This window comes from Hippopotamus amphibius, chromosome 17 (genome assembly GCF_030028045.1).
Source record: "Hippopotamus amphibius kiboko isolate mHipAmp2 chromosome 17, mHipAmp2.hap2, whole genome shotgun sequence".
NCBI lineage: Eukaryota > Metazoa > Chordata > Mammalia > Artiodactyla > Hippopotamidae > Hippopotamus > Hippopotamus amphibius.
Genome location: NC_080202.1, coordinates 14,752,605 through 14,774,720, shown reverse-complemented (window position 1 = coordinate 14,774,720; position 22,116 = coordinate 14,752,605). Strand labels below are relative to the sequence as shown.

The window sequence follows — 22,116 nt, the reverse complement described above, 5'->3', positions numbered from 1 at the left end:
GAACTTCTTTTAAAAATCCCATTTGACAATGTCTTTTTTCTGAAACACTTAACCCATTTACAGACATTGTAATTATCGACACCTTTAGATTTCTACCTTATTTGGACACAGTATTTGTCCTGTTTTCTTTCTCTCCCATCTTGTTTTTCAAAAGTTAATCAATATACTTATCTTCTTCCTGAATGACATAAGGACTTTAGAGTATGTTTATTTTATTCCAATCATGCCCCTCATTATTTATTTTCATATATATTGGTTTTATCTTTTTTTTGAACCCTATAAGACCACCCACAGTCACTTCTTGTTTAGATGGTGCACATGTTTATCACTTTCTTTGATTCTACATTCTTTTGTTGAATTTCAGACCTTCTATGTTAGATCACTATTGTTCTGCTTGGGCAATAGTTTTTTTTTTTTTTTTTTTAAGCTCTTTATTGGAATATAATTGCTTTACACTCTTGTACCAGCTTATGAGGTACACCAAAGTCAATCAGCTGTATTTATACACATATCTCCATATCCCCTCCCTCCGGCAACTCCCCCCCACCCTCCCCATCCCGGCCCTCTAAGGCATCACCCATCATTGAGTTGATCTCCCTTTGTTATACAGTAACTTCCCACTGGCTATTTTACAGTTGGTAGTGTATATATGTCTATGCTACTCTCTCACTTCGTCCCAGCTTCCCCTTCGCCCCCTGCCCCCCCAACCCCATTTCCTCCAGTCCATTCTCTGCATCTGCATCCTTATTCTTGTCACTGGGTTCATCAGTACCTTTATTTTTTTGGATTCCATATATATGAGTTAGCATACAGTATTTGTTTTTCTCTTTCTGGCTTACTTCACTCTGTATGACAGACTCAAGGTCTATCCACCTCATTATATATAGCTCCATCTCATTCCTTTTTATAGCTGAGTAATATTCCATTGTATATATATGCCACATCTTCTTTATCCATTCATTTGTTGATGGGCATTTAGGTTGCTTCCATGTCCTGGCTATTGTAAACAGTGCTGCAATAAACATTACAGTACATGTTTCTTTTCTGGGCAATAGTTTTTGACTGAAAATGTTTTATTTCACCCTTGTTCTTGAAAGACAGTTTCACTTAGTATAGAATTCTAGGTTCATGGTTAATTTCTAATTGTACTTTGAAGGTACATTTCGCTCTCTTCTGGCATATATAGTTGCTGATGAGAAGTTAGCTGTCAATCTAATTGTCTTTTCTTTGGAGGCAATCTGTATTTTCTTCCTGGACGTTTTGAAGATCTGTTCTGGGGTTTCACCATGATATGTCTAGAAATGGATTTATCCGGCTTGCAACAGAATTACTAGAATATTGTAAACACTGGTTAATGCTTGAGCCTTTAACTAATGTTCTCTTGGAAAGTGCTGTGACAAACAATATTCCATGCTAGAACTGAGAAGATTCTTGGAGAGCCCAAAAGGTAGGGGACTCAGGCACTGATGGAAATGTTGATTATGGTGCTGTACTTATTTGTTTTCAATGAAAGAGAGGCCCAGTCTTAGTAAAATACATACTCTTCAGCCCATTGTAAGGCTGGACCCAGCAGAGGCTCACTTCCCACCCTTGAGCGACTCTGGATCTCGGTGAAAGAATGGTCAAGTGGCAGGGGCACAAGCCCTCCTAAATATGGTGCCTGGAAGCCCTCTGCAGAAGCCTGTGAAGATCAGCACAGGCTGGGAAGGGTCATACATCCCACCGAGAAGCTGAAGCAGGGGAGCCCTGAACCATCTTGCTGTTTTTTCACTTTCAAGAACACGCGCCACCTGGTTGCTTCCCTTTGTAGCTAAATAAACACACACTTCTTAGATCAAATAAGCCAACATATTCTCATTTAGCAAAGTGTTTTATTCAAAAGCTTCTCAGCACCATCTAGTTGTCAGAAAGGAAGGATATCCCCTTTTTGTGCCCACCCAACTCCCAATTCCAGAGGCAGAAGTTAAACCATTTGGCAGGAGCTCCCTCTAACGATTACAGTTCAGACCATGATAAGGTTTTGTTTGTTCTCCCACCCACTTTCTCTAACCCTCTACTTAACTGTGACTCAAGTAGAGCTGTGTTCCCCCACAGTTCAGAACAAAGGAAGGAATCATGTCAGTTTTGATCAACCTCCCATTCCTGGGCTATTAGAGGCACATAAAATTACCTTGAAAAACCTGAATTCAGTGACTGCCACCTGGGAGGGACAGTGATACTGTCAGGCAGCATGCAGTTTTGAGAGCTCAAATATTAGGGCACCCTCCCCCCACTCTACTCTAGGAACAAGGAGCACGAGGTCCGTCTTCTCTCCACACACCTCAACTGCTCACCCTCTCCTGCTTTATTAAAATAGACACTGAACTAAACCGGTGTGATAGAAATAAGACAAACAATTACACCTGATTAAAATGCTAAGAGATCCTGAGCTGTTGGAGACGAGGAGAGTAGATAGTATGACCTGATCTTTCCCTTTTTTTCTTTAAGAATATTTTGTTTCAACATAAAGCACACTTTCCCAAAGAGGTTCCTGGAGGAGAAATCCAAGAGTCTGACTGTGTCCCGTGGGAACACACAGTCACCTGTGTAACTTTGGCTTCAGTCCTTGGATCTGTCCTTTGCAGCTACTTCAGGTCCCACGGGAGGAGGAAAAGCTGGAGGCAATATCACTCGGCCAAAGCACCCATGGGGTCCCAGGCTGGCAGGACAATGGGTTCCTGCTCTAGTACAGCTAGCACCTCTTCAGGGACATGCTTCCTGTCCACCACCACTTCGTAGACATATTCAGAGAACCATTCATCTGTCATGCACAGGTAACCTGGAGGAAAGAACAGAAGCCTCGTAAGTCCAGAAGGCAAGGGGCAAAGTGCAGAAACCTTATTGGCAATATAAAAAAAGTCTTTTGCAAAACTAGTATTTGTATAGGTTTTTCAGCTTTCCCATCTATAATCTCACTTATAATTAAGTCTTATTAGTAATCCTGCAAAACAGACAGGACAGGATCGCTATATTTTTACCCATTAGAAAACTGGAGCTCAGAGTAACTAATTGATGTGCCCAGGTCACATGGGTTCAGAAGTTCAGAGCTGGGCCTTAGACCTAAGGCTGCTACTAGATCCTGTGCTATTCCACTAACCAGGCTGTCTTGCTAAAGGTGAGTCAATGACCCTAAAGGTAGGTAGAAATGTTTCTTGTTCACAGAGGGGATTAATCTCTAGGGTCAAAAGGGCAAGCATACCAGTTCAATTCTTACTCTACGCACCTTCTCAGCATCCCTGGCTGTTTTCTCTTTCCTCTCTACCATAAATTCCTACAACCATCAGCTAAGTCATTAGGGGAATCGTGATGGGGCCTGGTCATCATTCCCAGGTAGCCACTTATTTGCAGCTGATACTGTGTGAGTCCCTGCTTTCTTAGGAGGAAATTTGTGGTGATGATCAAGCAGAACTGAAGATGAGACAGCTGCTTCACCTATACTCCTCACTAAGGCCCTGGGATTTATGGACCTCTCCAGTGGTAGGACTGTAGACAGGCACAGCTGTACACCCCAGACTGAGAGCTCAGCCGAGAAAAAGTGTGGCGTCATGAGGTACCTATCCTAGAAACCTGTCTCTTCTCATCAGGGAGACTGTATCTCAGGGTCTACTAGGACGACACAAATTCCTTTTCAGGATCATACTTCCAACAAACTGAAATGGCGGAAAATGCTTCACCTGAGCTGCTGCTAATACAAAGAGCAAAATTAAAGCAAGAGATAAAACTGTGTGTATTTAAAACAAGGATGGGTCAGGGAGAGAGCACAGAAGACAAAAATGTGAACCTGCACAGGGGTACTGTGTGCATACCCAAGGACTCACAGGAACTAGCAATCTTCTTCCTCTTCTTCCTCATCAACATCACCATCTTAACATATCTGGCACCTGCTATATACCAGACACTGGAGCCATTTTTCTCCGAAGGTGTCTATGCAAATCTAGGTCTATGCTGTATCATTTTTTCTCACTACACAGGACCAAGAGAAAGGGAGAAGAGGCAGGTATTTCTCCTAAGGTGGTCTACTAGTACATTGGTTCTCAAACTTCTTGGCCCCAGGATCAAGACTGTATACTTAAAACTACTGACGACCCTAAAAAGTTGTTTATGTGGGTTATACTTACCGATATTTACCATGTTAAAAATTAAAGTTAAAAATACTGGTTCATTTAAAAATAAGAATTAAAAAATGTGAATACAAATAATGCATTTTTAGGAAAAATAATTATATCTGCCAAAACAAAATTTAGTTAGAAAAGTGGCATTACTTTACAGTTCAGAAGATAGCTGAACTCTTGTACATGCTTCTGTGTGCAATGTGCTGTTTTGGATAAAGTCGACGAAGCAAATCTGGCCTCACACAACTATGTTGTTGGAGAAGGAAGATCTTGTAGATGCCCTAAAAGGGTCCCAGGGACTCGGCAGGGGTCCTCAGACCACACTTTGAGAACTGCTGCTCTAAAAGCAAGACTGATTTAAATAATTAAAAGGCATCATGATGGTAAGTCTAATTTTATAAGCTAAATGGTGTGACAGAGGACATTACTTAACTTGAAAACTCAACTGCTCTGGGGAGCTCATCTATGCCCCCAATTCTGCTCCTTCGACAGTAGTCAAAGATCGCTTATCCTGACGTGGCACTGCACGTTTACCCTCACCAGAAAGCGTCTGGGAAAGTGCGCAAGGCTCTCAAAGTCAGATCACGACAGTCCCCTCGTGATCAAGTGCTCCTTTCTCAAGAGGAGATACAGGGAAGAAGAACACAGACAAACACTGTAGCCCGTGCCTTTCCTAAGTCCCTGGCCCCTACCACCACCTACACTACTGCCACTAAGTTCCAGCAGCCAAAGCTTGCTCAGCTGAAGGGCCAACCAGTACCATTTCTTGCTGCATCCTAAGTGCTTCCTGAGAAAGTCCGCACCTGCCTTGTCTAAGAGGAATTTTCAGTGGGCAGGAGAGCAGACTACTAAATAATACACCATTGGAGACTTTAGGCATCCTTCCCCTCATCCTAATGCATGCTGAATAAATCCTCAGAGTAGCTCAGGACAGTGAGGCAGGTGAAGGATGGGAGCAGATTCATGTAATAAAGTTCTGTGTCCTTATGACAATACTATCATCACACAATCAAATGAGTCTTCAAAGAATGCCCTGAGAAGATGGACAATAAGTATATCTACGCTATCTTGTTCCAAAAGCAGGAGATAAGATTAAGTCCTCACAAATTAAAACTCCTATCAATTGTAACCCACCCTTTCAGTGTCCCTGTCAAGAGGACCTGCCTTGATTAGTCTCCCTCTTCAGGATATGAGTTCTCTGGGGGCCCACAAAAACCTCACAGTCTAGGTGGCTGCCAAGTAATTGCACCCTGAGTAGATAATGAACTTGTGGCTGCTGTAACTGTTGATACTGCATGTCTTGGAGTTTGACTGAGAAGATTAGGATCAGAATGTCTGAAACCCAAGTGCGTGCCGGGTAGAGCAGCAGCAAGGTACCCACTCAGGCAAGATTACAGTGGCCACTCTGATCGGAGGACAGTCGCAGCTTCCAGCCCTTATGCACTCTGGCCATTAGAAATGGGCGTTCCCCAAAGGAAAAAGAAAAAAGAAAAAAAAAAAAAGGAAGACAAAAATCTGCTCCAAGGATCCTGAGGCCGCATTCAGGGAAACAGATAAATGGATAAAGAAAGTCAGCTTTAGGAATTAAGGTGAAATTAAATTTTGTTTCAACTTTAATGTCTTGTTTACATGCAATGAGGAAGAAATAAAATAAGTGAACAGTCCCTCAAAGACACTGGCAACATTTCTGTGTTTGTTAAGACAAAGGGTAGTACCAGTCTATAAAGGGAAAACAGTGTCTGTGGATATAGCTCTAGACCGGTTAGGCCAAATTCACTCAGAAACAGAAGAGTTTCGAAAGGGTTCGTTTAAGGGAAAGAACTTTACCCCAAGAAAACAGATTTCTGAAATCCTACTAAAGATCTAAGTTTTAAACCTCTGAGACTAAATTAAAGTGATAAATATATTACCATGTATGAATTAGATATATTTTATGTTTTGTTCTATGAAGTGAAATACTTCATAGTTTTAAAACTGTTTGTGGTTTAAAAAAATCTTTTTTCCACTATTTTAAAAAAGAGATGACAATATCAAGTTATCTGTTCTGCTATGATGGGTTTGTCTGGCAGCACAGACCTAAGGAAGGCAGACGACTGAGGCCTCATTCAGTCACTGCCAATCCTTCACCTGATGCTGATAACTCAAGGCTGAAGAGAGGCTCCCAGAAAGGAAAGCAGAAGCCTCACGGGTGCTTATCTCATATTTCAAACTTCCTAATAAATAGTGAGAAACCACTTCACAGAACATTAATCAGTCATTTAAAATGAAGTTGCAAAGACTACATAGTAACACAGATACAAAACAAGTATATAAAACATGGATATAAAAACAAGTATATAAAAATGGCATATCCTATGTAACTATGTTAAAAATCCACACACACGGGGAGAAAACATGGAGGGAAAAAAAAAAAGCAAAGTGACAATTTATTCTCACTGGGTAGGTGCTGATTTTCCCCTCAAAATTCTGAAATGTTATGTTGCTTTTTGACTCCTAAAAGATCACCCAAATAATTAATGCTCATTATAAAAAACTCTGGAAACACAGGAGGAAGAGGAAGATGAGAAAGAGAAGGAGGAGGAGCAGAAGGAAGAGGTGGAGGATAAAAACACGAATATAAAGTTTAAAATGGCCCACAGCCCCACCACCTCGGGATAAGGCGAATTCCGATTTGACGTACATCCTCTGATGTTTCTACATGTAGACTCTGCACATTTAATAAAAACGAGACATCATACATGCTCTTTTATTAGACTACCACATATGTTGTTTTCCAATATTGCTTTTTTCATACTGATAAAAAAATACACCATCTACATCATCATTTTTAAGTGCCGAATTTGTATGAGTAAAACCAAAATGTATTTAATCAGTCCCCTACTGTTGGAATCTGGATTTTTTTTCATGCTTAGAAACAACACTGTTATAAACATTTTTATAATTAAACCTTTGTGTACATCCTTAATTATCTATTTTATTTCCTTATATCCCCATCAATACCTGGTATATTTAATTACAACCTTCTTTTTGGGTCCAATTTGAACTTTTGTCTGGGTGTGCTGGCTTTTTGCAGCTTTCTTTTGCAAAGTCTGTTTGGGACCTCTGCCTAATTTTAACTGGTGTGTTTGCAATTTTCACAGTGATCAGTAATAGCACTTTCTCTATTAATATATTATAATGATTGCAAACTTTTTTCCTATTATGTAATTTGCCTTCCAATTTAGTTGATGATATATTTTCTAGTGTACTAAAATTTCTTTATTTTTCATGAAGTCAAATTTATCAATCTTTTCCTTTATGGCTTCTAATTTTTTTATTATGCTTACAAACACTTTCCTGCTACTATGTTAAAAAAATAAATAAAAGAGAAAAGTAGGTTAAGCGGTACGAAAACATAAGAAACACAATCTCAATGAAAAACCCACCACTCGCTAACGCCTCAGCACAGTCTAGTCTCCAGCTGTGAACATACACAATTTCAACAGGTAATGAAGCAGGGACGCCCTGTCAACCACTTCTGTTGGTCCCCCACCGTGTAAAGCACGCCTTACATTAGTACAGAGCACGCTGCAAATGTACAAAATGGCACAATCCCTATGGAATGGACTTTGGCAATCTAGAAAAAAATTCAAATGCATTTGCCCCCTTCACTTCACCTCACAGCAATGCCATTTCTGGAACTTCATCCTACAGACACACGCACTTGCACACACACAACACACATCTATTTATGCACAAGAATAGCTAATACTCATTCAGCTCTTACTATCGTCAGGCACTGTTCTAAGCACTGTATGATATTAGCTCACTGCAATACTGTTTGTAATAGGAAATGCCTGGAAACAACCCAACTTCCATTAGTAAGGGAACTGGTTAAGTAAACGATGGTACATCCAGACAATGGAAGATAATGAAGCTGTACTGATGTGGAAATGTACTGACAGGCCTCCAGGACATGCCGTTAAGTGAAGTGAGAGCAACATGCAGAGCGCAGGATAAGGTATGCTACCTTTGGTGCACTAAAACACGCTGGAAAGACACAACAGAAATGAACAGAAATGGGAACCTGAGAGAAGGGGAGGTAAAAGGAGAGTGACAGAGATGGAAACAAGATTCCTCTTTATATACGTTTTTGTATTTTGTTTTGGGACAATGTAATTTTATTATTTATTAAAAGAATTATTTATTATTATTAAAAGAATTATACATACCTTAGAAAGCAAAAGCAAACAAACACACACACATAGATCTGTAGGGAGCTTAGACTTCAAAATGCAATTTTACATCCACTATCCTTGCTTTGATTTTAATCCTCACAGCAACATTACAAGGCAGGCGGGGTTGGTATGAGATGTTTAAATTCATATAGCAAGTAAGTAAGTAAAGACCATACTCAAATCCAGGTCTTAACTTCAAATTCGGTCTTTTCCATGGGGCTCAGCTTCCCCACTCAGCGGCAAAGAGAGTGGCAGGTAGTTATGGCTTTGGCCAACGGACAACTGCGTAATCTAGCTCCTAATCTAATGCACTGTCTGGGACCAATTCCATCTGCTCACACACCCCACATCAATAGTCATGCGCCCAGATTTTGTGGGGTCCATTTATGAGGTATTTTGTATCTTTAAATCAAAGAGATGTCATGTGTTCTAAGTGCATTTATTTAGAAGGCTGGAGAACAGGATGGGCTGGACGTTTAAAAAACAAAAAAAACAAAAAACCCCCGCTACTTATGAGACAGACATCTGGACAGGGATCTGAGGAGAGGCTTCTTTTTCCTTCAGAGTAAACACAAAAGTCTGGTTCTGTGGTGAGGACATATTCAGTTCCTGAATCTTTTGCTGATAAGAGAAGGGATACTCTTATAGCTGGATATTACCTGTGGCCTCTTTTAGGAACAAAGGCTATGGAAGATTCCATTTCCCTGGTACTAAGGCAGAGGGGAGAACATGGTTGGGAAAGTGGGTTGTTTTGGTTTGTGGGTTGCATTTTTTTAAACCATCAAACCACAACAAAGTTCAGTCTGCAGAATTGCACACTTCCTAAGGAAGTGCCCTCTGCTAAGGAGTCTAGAAGAAGCCTGTCTACCTCTGGGCTGAGGACAGAAGGCAACACAGTAACCAGTCTGATTTTTTTTGTTTCCCGGAACAGTGAGCATCATCCAGGCAAGTCTGAGATCACACAAAATCCTGCCAGGATCTCTGATGTTGGACAGGAGGAGGAAACACAAATTTAGGTGTCATCCAAGGGTCTGTTTTATCGCCAAAACTCAATGACTTCTCTTTAACTGCAAACATCACTACTCCTCTCTGTTTCAGGCAAAGCCTGCTTTCTAATCATTCCTCAAAACCCCCATGGATGGCAGGCCACACTGTTTCTTGGCCCCACACCTCAGGCCTGCCTGAAGCACGCTCCACAGGTCAAGAGCGATGCTTCTCAGCTCCCCTTCCTTGGCTGGCCTCCTACTTCCTTTCCCAAAAAAGCCACAACCCTAACATCTTTCCTAAACTCTGCTTACCTTTGAAGAATCGCTAAGGAGCCTTCCCAGTTCCAATCACTCACCATCTCTCTTGTAGCTTATCTCCTATACTATTTGGTATTTATTCTCACGTTTATGTTTTATATATTCGTTCTTATAATAAATTATGAACACCATATGGAACAAGATTTACAATCTTAATGGTCCCAGCTCAATTCCCGGCCTCCCCACTCCCCGTACCTCGCATTTGAAGGAATCAAGTACAAAATATTCCTGATGTGGCATTAATAGCACCGTTGGGCTTCTACCCTCACCCCTCCTAAAGTCTCCAAAACCTGCTTAAAGCCCAGTCCCAATGCCTCTCCCAACGACTCAAATTTTCTGGCTGCCCTGCTGCAGCGCTATGTACCACCAAGTTCCCCCTGACATCACCTAGTCCTGTGACTTCTCTCTAACACCTCACCCGTTTCAATAACCTCAGCTTCAATGTCTTTCTATTGTTTCCGCATGGGGCTCTCCCCGGTTCCTCCTCTTTTGCTGTCATCCGCCTTCTTGGAGAAATCATCTTGCTTTTCTCGGTCTACTTATCCTATATCTTACAGTCTGAGGAGCACACCATGAATGCCACTTCTGTCACATCACAGCCCTCTTCAAATCCCCTTCCATGTCCCAGGTGAATAAGTATAAACTCCTCTGAGGGTCAGAGACACTCGTTCCACCATGGTCTGTGCACGGTTCCCTGCATCCCATCACTAAATGCGAGGTGATGCTGTTGCTAATGGGTTTTGCTTGGCACTGGGTTTATTCACCTCCACTGCTTTCTCTCATGAAACAAGCCCACGTGATGAGCCATCCATCTGGTAAACTGGTGATGTAGTCCAATGGTCACACGAGGGTCCTGAATTCTTGGAGACCCAATGCTAGAACCACGGGCAAGTTAAGACAGCCCTCTCCCAGAGGGAAGGGTTAAGGAGCCTTATGTTCTCGCTCTCCTGCTCTCATTTGTCTACAGAGAACATTAACAACGGTAACAACAATAGCTTTATGCCTAGCATAGTTCTTACAACAACCCTAGGAGGTAGGTACAATTCTTATCCCCATTTTACAGATCAGAAAACTAAGGCTTATAAAGATTAAATATGATGACCAAGACTACACAGCCAATAGGTGGGACTGCCAGGACGTGTTCCCAGGCATCTGGGGCCAGCTGTGCTTAACCTCTATCCTTCTCAAAGCAACGCTAACATACCTTGGCGACAATCTGGTGAACGTGACAGACTCTCTCTATAGGAGAAAGCAAATAAACACACACAAATTTGTATTAAATGTGAAGAGGCTTCTGAAACCGATGCCTGCTTGCAGGTTGGGAGGAGCCTCTGTTCCATAGTTTGCCCCCTTCTTACAAACGGCAGCCTGTCCTAGTCACGCACTTTAATAAGGAAGCAGCAGTCAATCTTGCTCTGCTCCACTCACATGCTCTATTTTTTAGCTTGAGTTACGCAGGCTTGTTGGTTAGTGAAGATGGAGGACGAAGAGTCCCTCTGAAAGAACTCAGATACCTGAATTTGATGGTAGCAGCACTTTTCCCAAGCCTGGAGAGACATGAAAACTCTGAGGTGACAAAACAAATTTGTATCTTATTCTTCTACAGGAAATCTGAAGCCTCTCCTTTTAGCGCATATAATTTTCTCTTATATCAGCAAGTTCAGCTCAATATTGTCTATGATTTACATTATTTGTGCTAGAAATTCAAACTGAATCTCAAACGGATCTGCAAATAATTGGTTATCTTTCATAGGTAATATACATTTTTAGGGAAGCTGCCTGTGTCAAATTAAGAAATCCAAATGCCAATTTCATCTCTGACACTGTGCAACCTGAATAAGTCAAAACCTCTCAGTATGTTTTCGTTTTTTTACATAAAACATGGGTGTAATCACCCATGTTCATATCCTGAGTTACTCTCCCTGATGCCAAGAGGAAAAAAAATACAGATACATTAGCAAACGTTGAACTCTTACGAAGCAAGATGCTATGAACTATATATGTCCTGAGGACCTCCAACAGAAATATGGAATATTCACTGAACTCTTTAGAGTCATATGACAGGACACAGTTCCATGGCTATATATATCAATTATAGGCCCTCATGAGGCAATGGTCATTATCTGTGTTACTGATAGAGTAATGTGAAATCTAAGGAGACAAATTACTGTCCAGGATCTATAATCAAGAGTAGTAACTGTCTCTCTTGGTTCCACCGTATAACATTATATGAAGGATAGGATGAATTTTGTGCCTAGCTTTGGACATACTGTCCCCAGAATCACAGAGTGAGGCAATTAAAGGCCATCCTTTTGGTTTTTAGGAAGCAGCAGAAGTCCAGATGCAACATGAATCAGCCACATGGATTTCTTTCCAGATTAATGTCTAAAATGCCACAGCCTCTTTAACTGAAATCATCAAGAGACTCCCTTTCATGAAGTCTGGAAACTTTACGAAAATGAAATCAGGAACAGAAAGGCTTACTTGTTAGGAAAGACGAAGAATGTGAGTTAAAGACAACGTCAAAGTTGAAGCTGAAAGGCACAAAAGCAATTTGGAAAATGAAAAACTAGTCTTGGTTCAAAATGAAAACTTAGAAAACTTTTAAAAGATAAAGATTTTCCTTCAGCGACCACTGCAGAGTTAGAAGATAATATTCCCCCTAACCTCACTAAAAAGTTGTGTTACTTAGCATATTAAGAAGCTAGACTAAACAAGCATTAAGAGCTATGTTCTGATAATTCCACGTTCAGAGCTCTGATGTATCAGACTTTAGAAACGGAATACCATCTCATGACTAAGTGAACCAATCATAAAAAGAAGTTCCATAATAAGACTGGTTCAATAGGGAGACCATCCAAGAATTTAACTTATGGACTACCACTACTCTGTCATATGCAAGGCAGAACGCTGATAACTACTGAAGCTGGGTTATGGGCACATGGGGACTTCTTAATACTATTTTGTTTATATATGCTTGAAATTGTCCATGATAAAAAAGTTAAAAAAAAAACAAACCCACAAAGAACCATGTTATAAAGCAGCATGGACAAAATAATTCTGGGAAGTTTTCAGTGGTTACATACAGTTTTTTATTTTCCCAACTCACAATGTGCTAACTCTGAACACAAAACCACTCACAAGATGCCCCATCCCTCCCTCCTTATTCAGATTCCCAGACATAAACAGTGCCCTAAGAGCCCTTTCTCCTGACTTCAGACATTTATTCGTCTCCAGATACTTTATAAGTTTCATGTCCCTGTAGCAACTAGTTTCTGGTCACCAAGATCATGAATTGATCTGTTAGTTCCTTGAGTAGACTGGATGCTACTAGAAGAGAGAAGCTTAGAGGAACCACAGTTTAGTGGTTAAGAAAACAGGCTTTAATGTCAGAGTGAATTATAATTCTGGCTCTACCACTTATTAGTGAGATGACCTGTAGGTCACTTTGGCTTAAAGATTATGCCCGTCTCAGATGAATTTTTGACTAAGAGTAAGAAGCACCAAAGGTTATTTCCCCTATTTTAAATTCTTAAACATCTTGCAAACTATTTGACTCGAACAAGCCTATTAACTTTTCAAAATGAAAGACAATGTAACAAGTCCCAAGGTCTGTTCCCTCATTCAACTATGAAACCCATTTCTAATATGACCCATAAACACACAGTCAAGTAGTTCAAGAAGCAGAGGAGAAAAGAAAGCCAAGTTGGTTGTACACCATCTTAGATATGCATCCAATTTTCAGTCCAGCTGACTAAGAATATCAGAATTCTAGAATACTTCACCAATATAAAGTAACCCAATGGCTTCAATAAGATAAGAATCAATTTCTTCCTTTATGTCTCTAGTGGCCAGAGGCACTATCTGTCCCCTTTGGGAAACAGTCAGGCTATCTGATTTAATTAGTAGTCTCTGGGCAGGAAGGGCCATGAACATGACCAATGGGGAAGACCAAAGCCAGAATTGGGCGTAGGGAAAGGGCAGCCTGCCCATGTATCTCTGCTCTGTTTACCTCCAGCTTGCGGTATCATCAACACTGCTTTTTGAGAAACCATCAATCTTAACAAGCAGAAATCCCATAGAGGACAGTAACAAACTGCTAACAATGTTATCTATAGAAACAAAATCCTAGCAATGCTGTTTAAGGCTGTCAGGTCTCTGAAAGAGCACAAAAGAGGTTCTGTCTCAGACATGGCAGCCAATACCCACCAGGATGACAGACGGGAGGGCCCTCCTGGGGTAAACACATATCGCCAGTATAATAACTTACTACATACTCCCCTAAGGTCAGGCCAAGTGTGCCAATTAAATTAGATCATGTTTTCTTTCCTTCCTTCCTGGTAAGTCAGAAAGAACATTACAAAGAAGCACATGAGAATGATTTATTTTGGCTTTGAATGATTCGCTACCCCCACTCAGTTCAGTTTCTTATCTTTTGGCTCTCTATTGAAATGCTTTACTCTGTATAATCCTGGGCATTTCAGTTATTCTAGAACAACAAAAAAGTTTGTTTAGTCTTAAATAGACAGCTGCAGGTTTCACTAGGAAGGATTACAGGCAGACCACAGAGATCAAGACCCCAGCTCTCTCAACATAATAATGGAATGAGTAAGTCAGCAGAAGCAAAACTTTTATTGAGTTAGGAGTAAGGAGGTACAGTTGAATGGGAAAAAAAAAATAGCACAGTGGCCTAGAATCCTCTTTAAGAGTAGGTATTTAGGTTCAAAGTAATAAAGACAGTAACTCACACTACATGTGACTTTACAAGTGTTTATCCTCTCCTAAATGAGTATCACTACTATCCTCAAACTCAGTGACTGTTATAGATAGAAACATATCTCAGAAACAAGCAAACGGGTCCAAGCTGGTCTAAACAAACCGTAACTTTAGTTCTTTTCCTAGACACTCATCTTTATGACAACAAACCATTTACGAGGACCAAATAAGACCAAAAATGAAACAGAAGCTTTCATCTGAAACAATATCTTATGTTTTACAATGTTACAAATGCCAAATCCTTCCCATTCAAGACAGGCTTTTCCTTTGCATCCATTTCTCAACCACCATCAATTTACAGATACAACTGAATTCTGAGTTATTTTCAAGCTTTTTGCTAGCTTCGTTATACCCACCCCTACCTGATCCCAATGTTTTTGTGTCCTAAATTCATCTTATAAGAAATCACCAATTAAAAAACATGTTGCACTTGAATTCATAATAGTTAATTTAGCAAGTGCCCCATAATAACAGAACAGTAACAGAAATTACAGAAGGGGGATATGCAGCTACCTGAGGGTGAACAGAAATGCAGTAACAGTGCTGATATTCATTCACCCAGAGATATTTAGCCAAAATCCACCAATGATCACTTCATGGGGAGATGAAAAGGCTTGGAATGACAGATTAAATGGCCTCTAGGTGTTGGCCATCACATACCAGCCTGTGTCACTCAATCGCAGCATACTCAAGTCTTGTCAAGGCTCTTCTAAGACAGTAGTTTGCAAATATAAATGACTGAAACCCCATCTGCTCACTTCCAAACCTCCACACCCCTCCTCCTTCCACCTTTTACCCTTGGAAATCCTAGAGCTCTAAGAACTTAGCTGGAAAATCACTTAAACACAGAGGGAAGCAACAGGTAAAGAGTGGCTGAGATCTCTAGTTTCTCTTTCTTTTCTTTCTTTCGTTTTGCTTTACTTTTTTTTTTTTATTATTATTATTTTTATTTTATTTTTTTGGGGGTACACCAGGTTCAATCATCTGTTTTTATACACATATCCTCGTATTCCCTCCCTTCCTTGACTCCCCCCCCCTCCTTGAGTCCCCCCCACCCTCCCTGCCCCAGTCCTCTAAGGCATCTTCCATCCTCGAGTTGGACTCCCTTTGTTATACAACAACTTCCCACTGACTATTTTACAGTTGGTAGTATATATATGTCTGTGCTACTCTCTCGCTTCGTCTCAGCTTCCCCTTCACCCCCCGCCCCCTCCCATACCCCGAGTTCTCCAGTCCATTCTCTGTATCTGCATCCTTGTTCTTGTCACTGAGTTCATCAGTACCATTTTTAGATTCCGTATATGTGAGTTAGCATACAATATTTGTCCTTCTCTTTCTGACTTACATCACTCTGTATGACAGATTGTAGTTCTATCCACCTCATTACATATAGCTCCATCTCATCCCTTTTTATAGCTGAGTAATATTCCATTGTATATATATGCCACATCTTCTGTATCTAGTCATTTGTTGATGGGCATTTAGGTTGCTTCCATGTCCTGGCTATTGTAAATAGTGCTGCAATAAACATGATGGTACAAGTTTCTTTTGGGATTATGGTTTTCTTTGGGTATATGCCCAGGAGTGGGATGACTGGATCATATGGAAGTTCTATTTGTAGTTTTTTAAGGAACCTCCAAATTGTTTTCCATGGTGGCTGTACCAACTTACAGTCCCACCAACAGTGCAGGAGAGTTCCCTTTTCTCCACACCCTCTCCAACAGTTGTGGTTTCCAGACTTTGTGATGATGGCCATTCTGACTGGTGTGAGGTGATCCCTCATTGTGGCTTTGACTTGCATTTCTCTGATGATGAGTGATGTTGAGCATCTTTTCATGTGTTTGTTGGCCATCTGTATGTCTTCTTTGGAGAAATGTCTATTTAGGTCTTCTGCCCATTTGTGGATTGGGTTATTTGCTTGCTTTACTTTTATAAAAGAAAATTTCTGGCTGATTCCTACTTGGGTGAGACATCTGAAGTTTGATTCCAAGTGTCTGGGTTATTTCACTGGATTCCCTACCTATTTCTTCCCAGTCTTCTAACTAATCTAGTAAGCTGTGGTTAATGTATCCTTCCTAGGCAGAATCCACCAGCTATAAGTAAGGAATATGGACTGTGGGAAATAGCTACTACAAGATGTGACCAGCACACAGCACACACGCAAATACACACTGACTTGCATAACATTCTATGGTAGCTGCCACTTTTTGGTTTGAAACTCTAAAAATTAAAGCATAACAACACCTTAAAAGGCTTTTATCTACTATATCTACTATGAAAAACACTCTGAAAAAATATGGCCTCTTAAGATTTACAAGAATATACCCTAAAAGGTTAATCAATGGTGATAGCTGGGTAGCAGGATTGTTAGAGATTTTTTTTCTTCCTCTTTTGGCTTATCTGTAGTTTTTATTTTTCTACAATTCATATATTACCTATGGTTTTTTTTTTAAGCCTAATTACTATAATTTACTTATGACTTCTGCCTGGGTTTTGACTGTCAGAATAAAACAGTTCTAAATGGTAACCACAGCATTCTTTTCCTCTTTAGACTCTGCAACTTCCAATGAATCTCCAATACACGCCTAAAGTTTCTTGCCAATCCCATTCTCCTACTAGAAGGCTTCTGATTTTCCAGAGAGTTAGTGCAGTAAAGGAAAATGCACCAAACGCTACACAGCAAGTGTCCTGGCAAAGGGCACTTGAACTTCTTACTGGCCAAGTGATTCTGGTACAAAGAGGCCTAGTGAGGTCAGCACGGTCTGGAACAAATGCCAGCACACACTGATCTCAGAGCCAACTAGGGAGTTCAGGCCTACCATGCTGGTCGTTAAGGATCCTGTGGGTGAACTAGATCCTCAGATTTTTCTCTGGAATAGTCTAGCTAACAGTCTACCTAATAGGACCAATTACTGAAAAATAAAAATGATCCACACTAGGGTAGCTTTTTCCTCCCATATCTCTTAGAAGGCAGAGAGTAGAGCAGACCCCAGTCATTCAGAGTTAGTATTACCAGATTAAGCTTACCTTTGTGGCCATGGTCTTCACCCCATGAATTTTCCACTCTCCATTTCATGAAAGCACCATCCTGATCATCCTGCAAAAGAGAGGATGACAGTGTGTAGTCTGAAACTAGATCCATCCTGATCAGGTGTCATGTAATTTTAGCCCTTATTCAGCCACTCAGAAGAAACAGCCTTCTCTATACGGCAATCATATACATGACCAGGGCCGTGTATCTTCTTCTATAACCAAAGGGATACTCTAATAGAAGTGGAATTTGCATCTCTTGGGGTGAAAATACAATAAACCCAACGAAGCAATAAATACTATTTCCTCCTTTACATTCTACTGTACACAGAAAATAAGCACATTAAAATGCCTCTTAGCTAAGAAAAACAAAACATTAAATTACTAAAAGCAGTGAACACCATGTGAAGCCAGGCACTCTTGCTTTTAATTAATCAGCATTTTTTGCAGAGGTATCCCACTGTATTTATTTTAGAAATGATTCTAAGACCTAGTCAAGAGTTTACAAAAGAAAACAAACACATTCTCATCATACAAACTACTTTTCTTACTTAGGGGAACCAAGTAATGATTCAGTTACACAAATACTGAATTCAGTACAATAGAGATTGAATGGCAAAGCAAAACACTATTTTCATAAAAACAAAACCCAGACAGTTCTGTTCTCCTATCTTCATTAATAAAATAAGCTCAATTTTCATCTTCTTAAAGGGACAACGATACTCATCACGATAACCTTCATTTATAGTCTTTATTACAGTAACACAGAGAGGGATAAGAAGGCTCCGCTTGGGAAAAGACTGTTCTCTTTCATGTTTACCCAGGGCATTAGCTGGTGTCAAAACAACTTAAATCTTTGTAGCATGAGAAGAGAGCTGGCTCCTGAATTATCTCCTAATGATTTCATCTGTCATCTCCCACTTGCATAAAACTGCATGAGTCTCATCTACATGGAATTTGATTTTACTCCTGACAGTTTTCTTAAATCTCAAAATTTTCCGTCTCAGAAACAGCCAACAATCAAACCCACAAGCTTCAAACACCCTTATCTGTACTACCCCTTAATCTTAGCCCCAGGTACCTTCAAAACCACATCAGTAAACTCTACATTCTGGGGCTAGCTTATTAAATGTTTTGGTTCTCTACTCCCTGCACTGTAGTCCATCTTTACTTTCCTTTTAAATAGCACTGTTAGGATCTATGTCACCTAAAGTCATTTATTATAGTAAGTTTGAAAATGTTTCCTCTTCTTTCCTTTGCCAATGAATTCCTGCATGACCTAGATGAAGCCACGTCATCTACAAATATAGAATAATACCTGGACCTCCCTCATAGGGATTCCAAGAAATCAGCAACAAGAAAGAATATCCCAGAACACTTATTAGCATTTACCTCTGCATTATCATCCAAATGCAGTGCAAACTAGTTTTACATTGGTCAAAAACTCACTATAGGAGGGAAGAGAAAAATCTCAATATAAATTTCCTTTTGAATAATCCTCTAAATAGTTTAAAAGTTTAACTTTAAGGAGCTTTAGTTTTAAATCCATTGGATTTTACAATATAGCAGGTCCAAACATAAATATGAACAACTTAGTATTTTATTCTAAGTATTTTAGTAGTATTTTATTCCAATTTATTTACTATAGAATTTTATTTCATTATTTATAGTATTTTATGAAAATACTATATTTTCCCTCTAATATTTTGCTTTTAACGTCAAGGTATTCTGTGACTTTCTTTCCAATAACTAGACAGGCTAGAAAAAGAACATTTCTGCTTGTGGTGGTAAAGAATTAAAGTATTTTGAAGTCTTCTCTTCTTTATGATCCCTGGATTATAGAGGAGTAAATATTCTACAGTCTACAAATGGGGAGGCTTATTTGTGAAGGATAAAACTGAAGCTGTTGTTTCCAACACTGTGTCCTAGAAATAGTGATATTGCTGGTCAGAGTATTTCATAAGAAATTCAAAATACTTTACATCCAATTTTCTGAAGCTCTGCATAAATCCAGTAATGGGCATGGAGTCCACAAATTACTGTTACTGACATTTTACTGTAGAAGAAACTGAATGACAAATGAGAGGAAGGAGAGCCTGAACACCAGTCATCAAGATATGAACACTTTCAGGGCACATTTTAATTCCTTATTAAATTAAGTTCTCTTCTCCCAAGTTCCCTTGCTGATCTCTTTTCACACCAAGAATTTTCAAAGTTACAGAAAAGCAGTTACTTCCTTACTCCCTGCTGACCCAAATTCTGCTCCTCCTAGAAAGTTCCTATTTGTATTACTTCTAAGCAGGCAGCCAAACTCCAAGTGAGGCGGGGACAATGTCTTGCTAACTTGTAACAGAAATCACATACACTATCAAGAAGCTCTGTAGGATTAAATGGTCTGCGGGAAAATGTAGATCCATCTGTGCAAACAATGGAGTCAACACGCTAAGAGTCATACCTTTTCTGAGACAGCAGTGAAGGTCATGGCGTGGGTCATAAGGGATTCACCAAAAGTCAACCTCTCAGCTTTACTCATGTTCTTCATGGAGACACCAAACACTAGCTCATGGTCATAGCTGTAAAAGAGCACAGCAGCACAGGATATAGAGAGTACAATTACGGGGGACACCCGGCTTCTGGCTGTGAAAGGATCATAGAAGAAACTAAAGGGGCTGCGCAGCTCCAGACAAATCTGGGCTGTAGCTCTTCAGAGAACATGGTACACGAAGAATTTAGTCTCTCAATGGGATTCCATTCTCTGTGTGTCACAAGAGTACTCAGAAAAATATGAAGTTATTAAACATAAACTCCTCAAATCAAAAAGCTGACATGATAAGCTTGTATTGTCATTTTGGCCAGAAAACTTAAAAAAAAAAGTTCTTGATGCAATTTCTTTCAAAAATGGTCTCTTATGACCTGGTAGAAACACTAAGATTCTGAATTCATTTAGACCATTGCCAACTGTGAAATTTAAATAAGTAGTGTCAAAATATTGGAGAATATTTTCAAAGTTTAAAAAAACCTCATGAATTCTCTCTTTTAGTAGATTTCCCCTTCTCCTATTGTTAACTGTCAAGATATTTACTCAATTTCCTACAAGTAATTATTACTTACAAGTAACACTCAAGTGCTATATTTTAACAGTTAAGGAATTTGAATGATTTCAGTTCACAAATGAACCTTCATTGTCATAAACTGCCAGGAGGAATGCTTTAAAGTGTGTATGCAAATTAGTCCTAGTTGTCATAAAGACAAAATACATAAGGTCTCAAAGTAATGGAAGTGCTTAGGAATGATCAGATATCAAACAAGAGCTCTGGAAAACCTTTCATTGTAACCCCAAAACGCACAGAGCAGATTTACACAGTAATCAATTATTACTTTTTTTTTAACCTTAGCAATCTAATGTTTAAGTTGTCTTTTAAAAAGCAATTATTGTACAAAAATAAAGACAAAAAGTATGTGGTATCTATGATAAATACTTGATATCAAATACTTGGTATCACATTGATTATATCTTTTACAATACTACTTTGAGTGCTATATCCTTTTTTTTTAATCCACTTTTTTTTTAAAGTGTCTTTCTCATGTAGGATGACTTTTTAGGAATATCCAACAATTTCAACTCAGATATGAAGTATGATCTTGACTTCCCAGGTTAGAGCATATAAACATGTGGAGTTTTTGCTATGAATCTTCAAACTCTACAAAATGGAAAGAAAGAGACCCACCCTTAGGCCAACCTTAATCTTTGGGAGAACCTGAGCTGAGTCTCTCTGTACCAAGAGTGCACCCCGACAGCCACAACCCACAAATGTTTTTCTATTTTAAATTTCTTGCACTCACACATTCATGTCACTGAGGCCCAGCTTGCCATTGAAGTGTTTTCCAACATCACAGCCAAACCACACAGCCTAGAAATAGAGGAAAGAAGAAGAAAGAAGTCAACATAAATTCTATCTTCCTAGTACACCAAAGCAGTGGAAGAGGAGGTTTTAACCCCTGCGCAGAAGACACAGAAACAATACTGACCTCTCCGTCTTTGATGGAGGCAGCAACCATCTTTTTCAATAAGTCAATGGGCTGGTTGTTATATAGAGTTTTTCTCCCTCCAACCATATTGCTTAAGTAGTCCACTGTGTAAAGTTTGTTGTACTTGTTCTGGGGCCGAGGGTCATTCACTAAACAAATCTATTGAGATCAAGAACATGTTGATTAGAACATAAAACCAGGAATGTCAAGCAAGATACAGACCTCTTTTAAGTTCATATATTTGTATCAAGCTCATCACCTCTGCCTATGAGAATAACCATTACAAATACATTGTTAAATAACTAAGAAACAAAAGGTGGCAAGGTCATGTGAGAGAGGTCCCTGTATATTCTAACTAGTGTAAGGGACACATATGGGAGTTGCATCGACCTGTTTTTCCTACTGGCAAGAATCACCCCAAAACTAATTCTGCAGAATTGTGTGCACTGAGCAAGGCAAGATGGTGTTTCACGAGTCCGTCACTACAAGACCTTTGCTTTCAAGCTACCAAAAGGCTCAACACCTGGCAGTACCACAACTGAGTTTGGACTCCAATCATAAAACAAAGCCAGTTGCTTTTCAGAGGTCAAGATGCCAATAAAGAAGGGA

The 22,116-nt window shown here is 39.7% G+C and overlaps 1 protein-coding gene across 3 annotated transcripts in view; it reads right to left on the bottom strand.

Moving 5' to 3' along the window:
* Positions 1 to 1,851: 1,851 nt before the first annotated feature.
* BLMH (bleomycin hydrolase) overlaps positions 1,852 to 22,116 on the bottom strand; it is a 40,879-nt gene continuing 20,614 nt past the window's right edge. For all 3 annotated transcript variants that reach the window (XM_057714935.1, XM_057714936.1, XM_057714937.1), the window contains 5 exons: positions 21,508 to 21,666; positions 21,322 to 21,389; positions 19,934 to 20,051; positions 17,476 to 17,545; positions 1,852 to 2,818 (listed from right to left, as the gene is read on the bottom strand). In XM_057714935.1, coding sequence (XP_057570918.1) covers positions 2,667 to 2,818; positions 17,476 to 17,545; positions 19,934 to 20,051; positions 21,322 to 21,389; positions 21,508 to 21,666 — 567 coding nt within the window. In that variant the 3' untranslated portion in view covers positions 1,852 to 2,666. The remainder of the gene's footprint in view (positions 2,819 to 17,475; positions 17,546 to 19,933; positions 20,052 to 21,321; positions 21,390 to 21,507; positions 21,667 to 22,116) is intronic.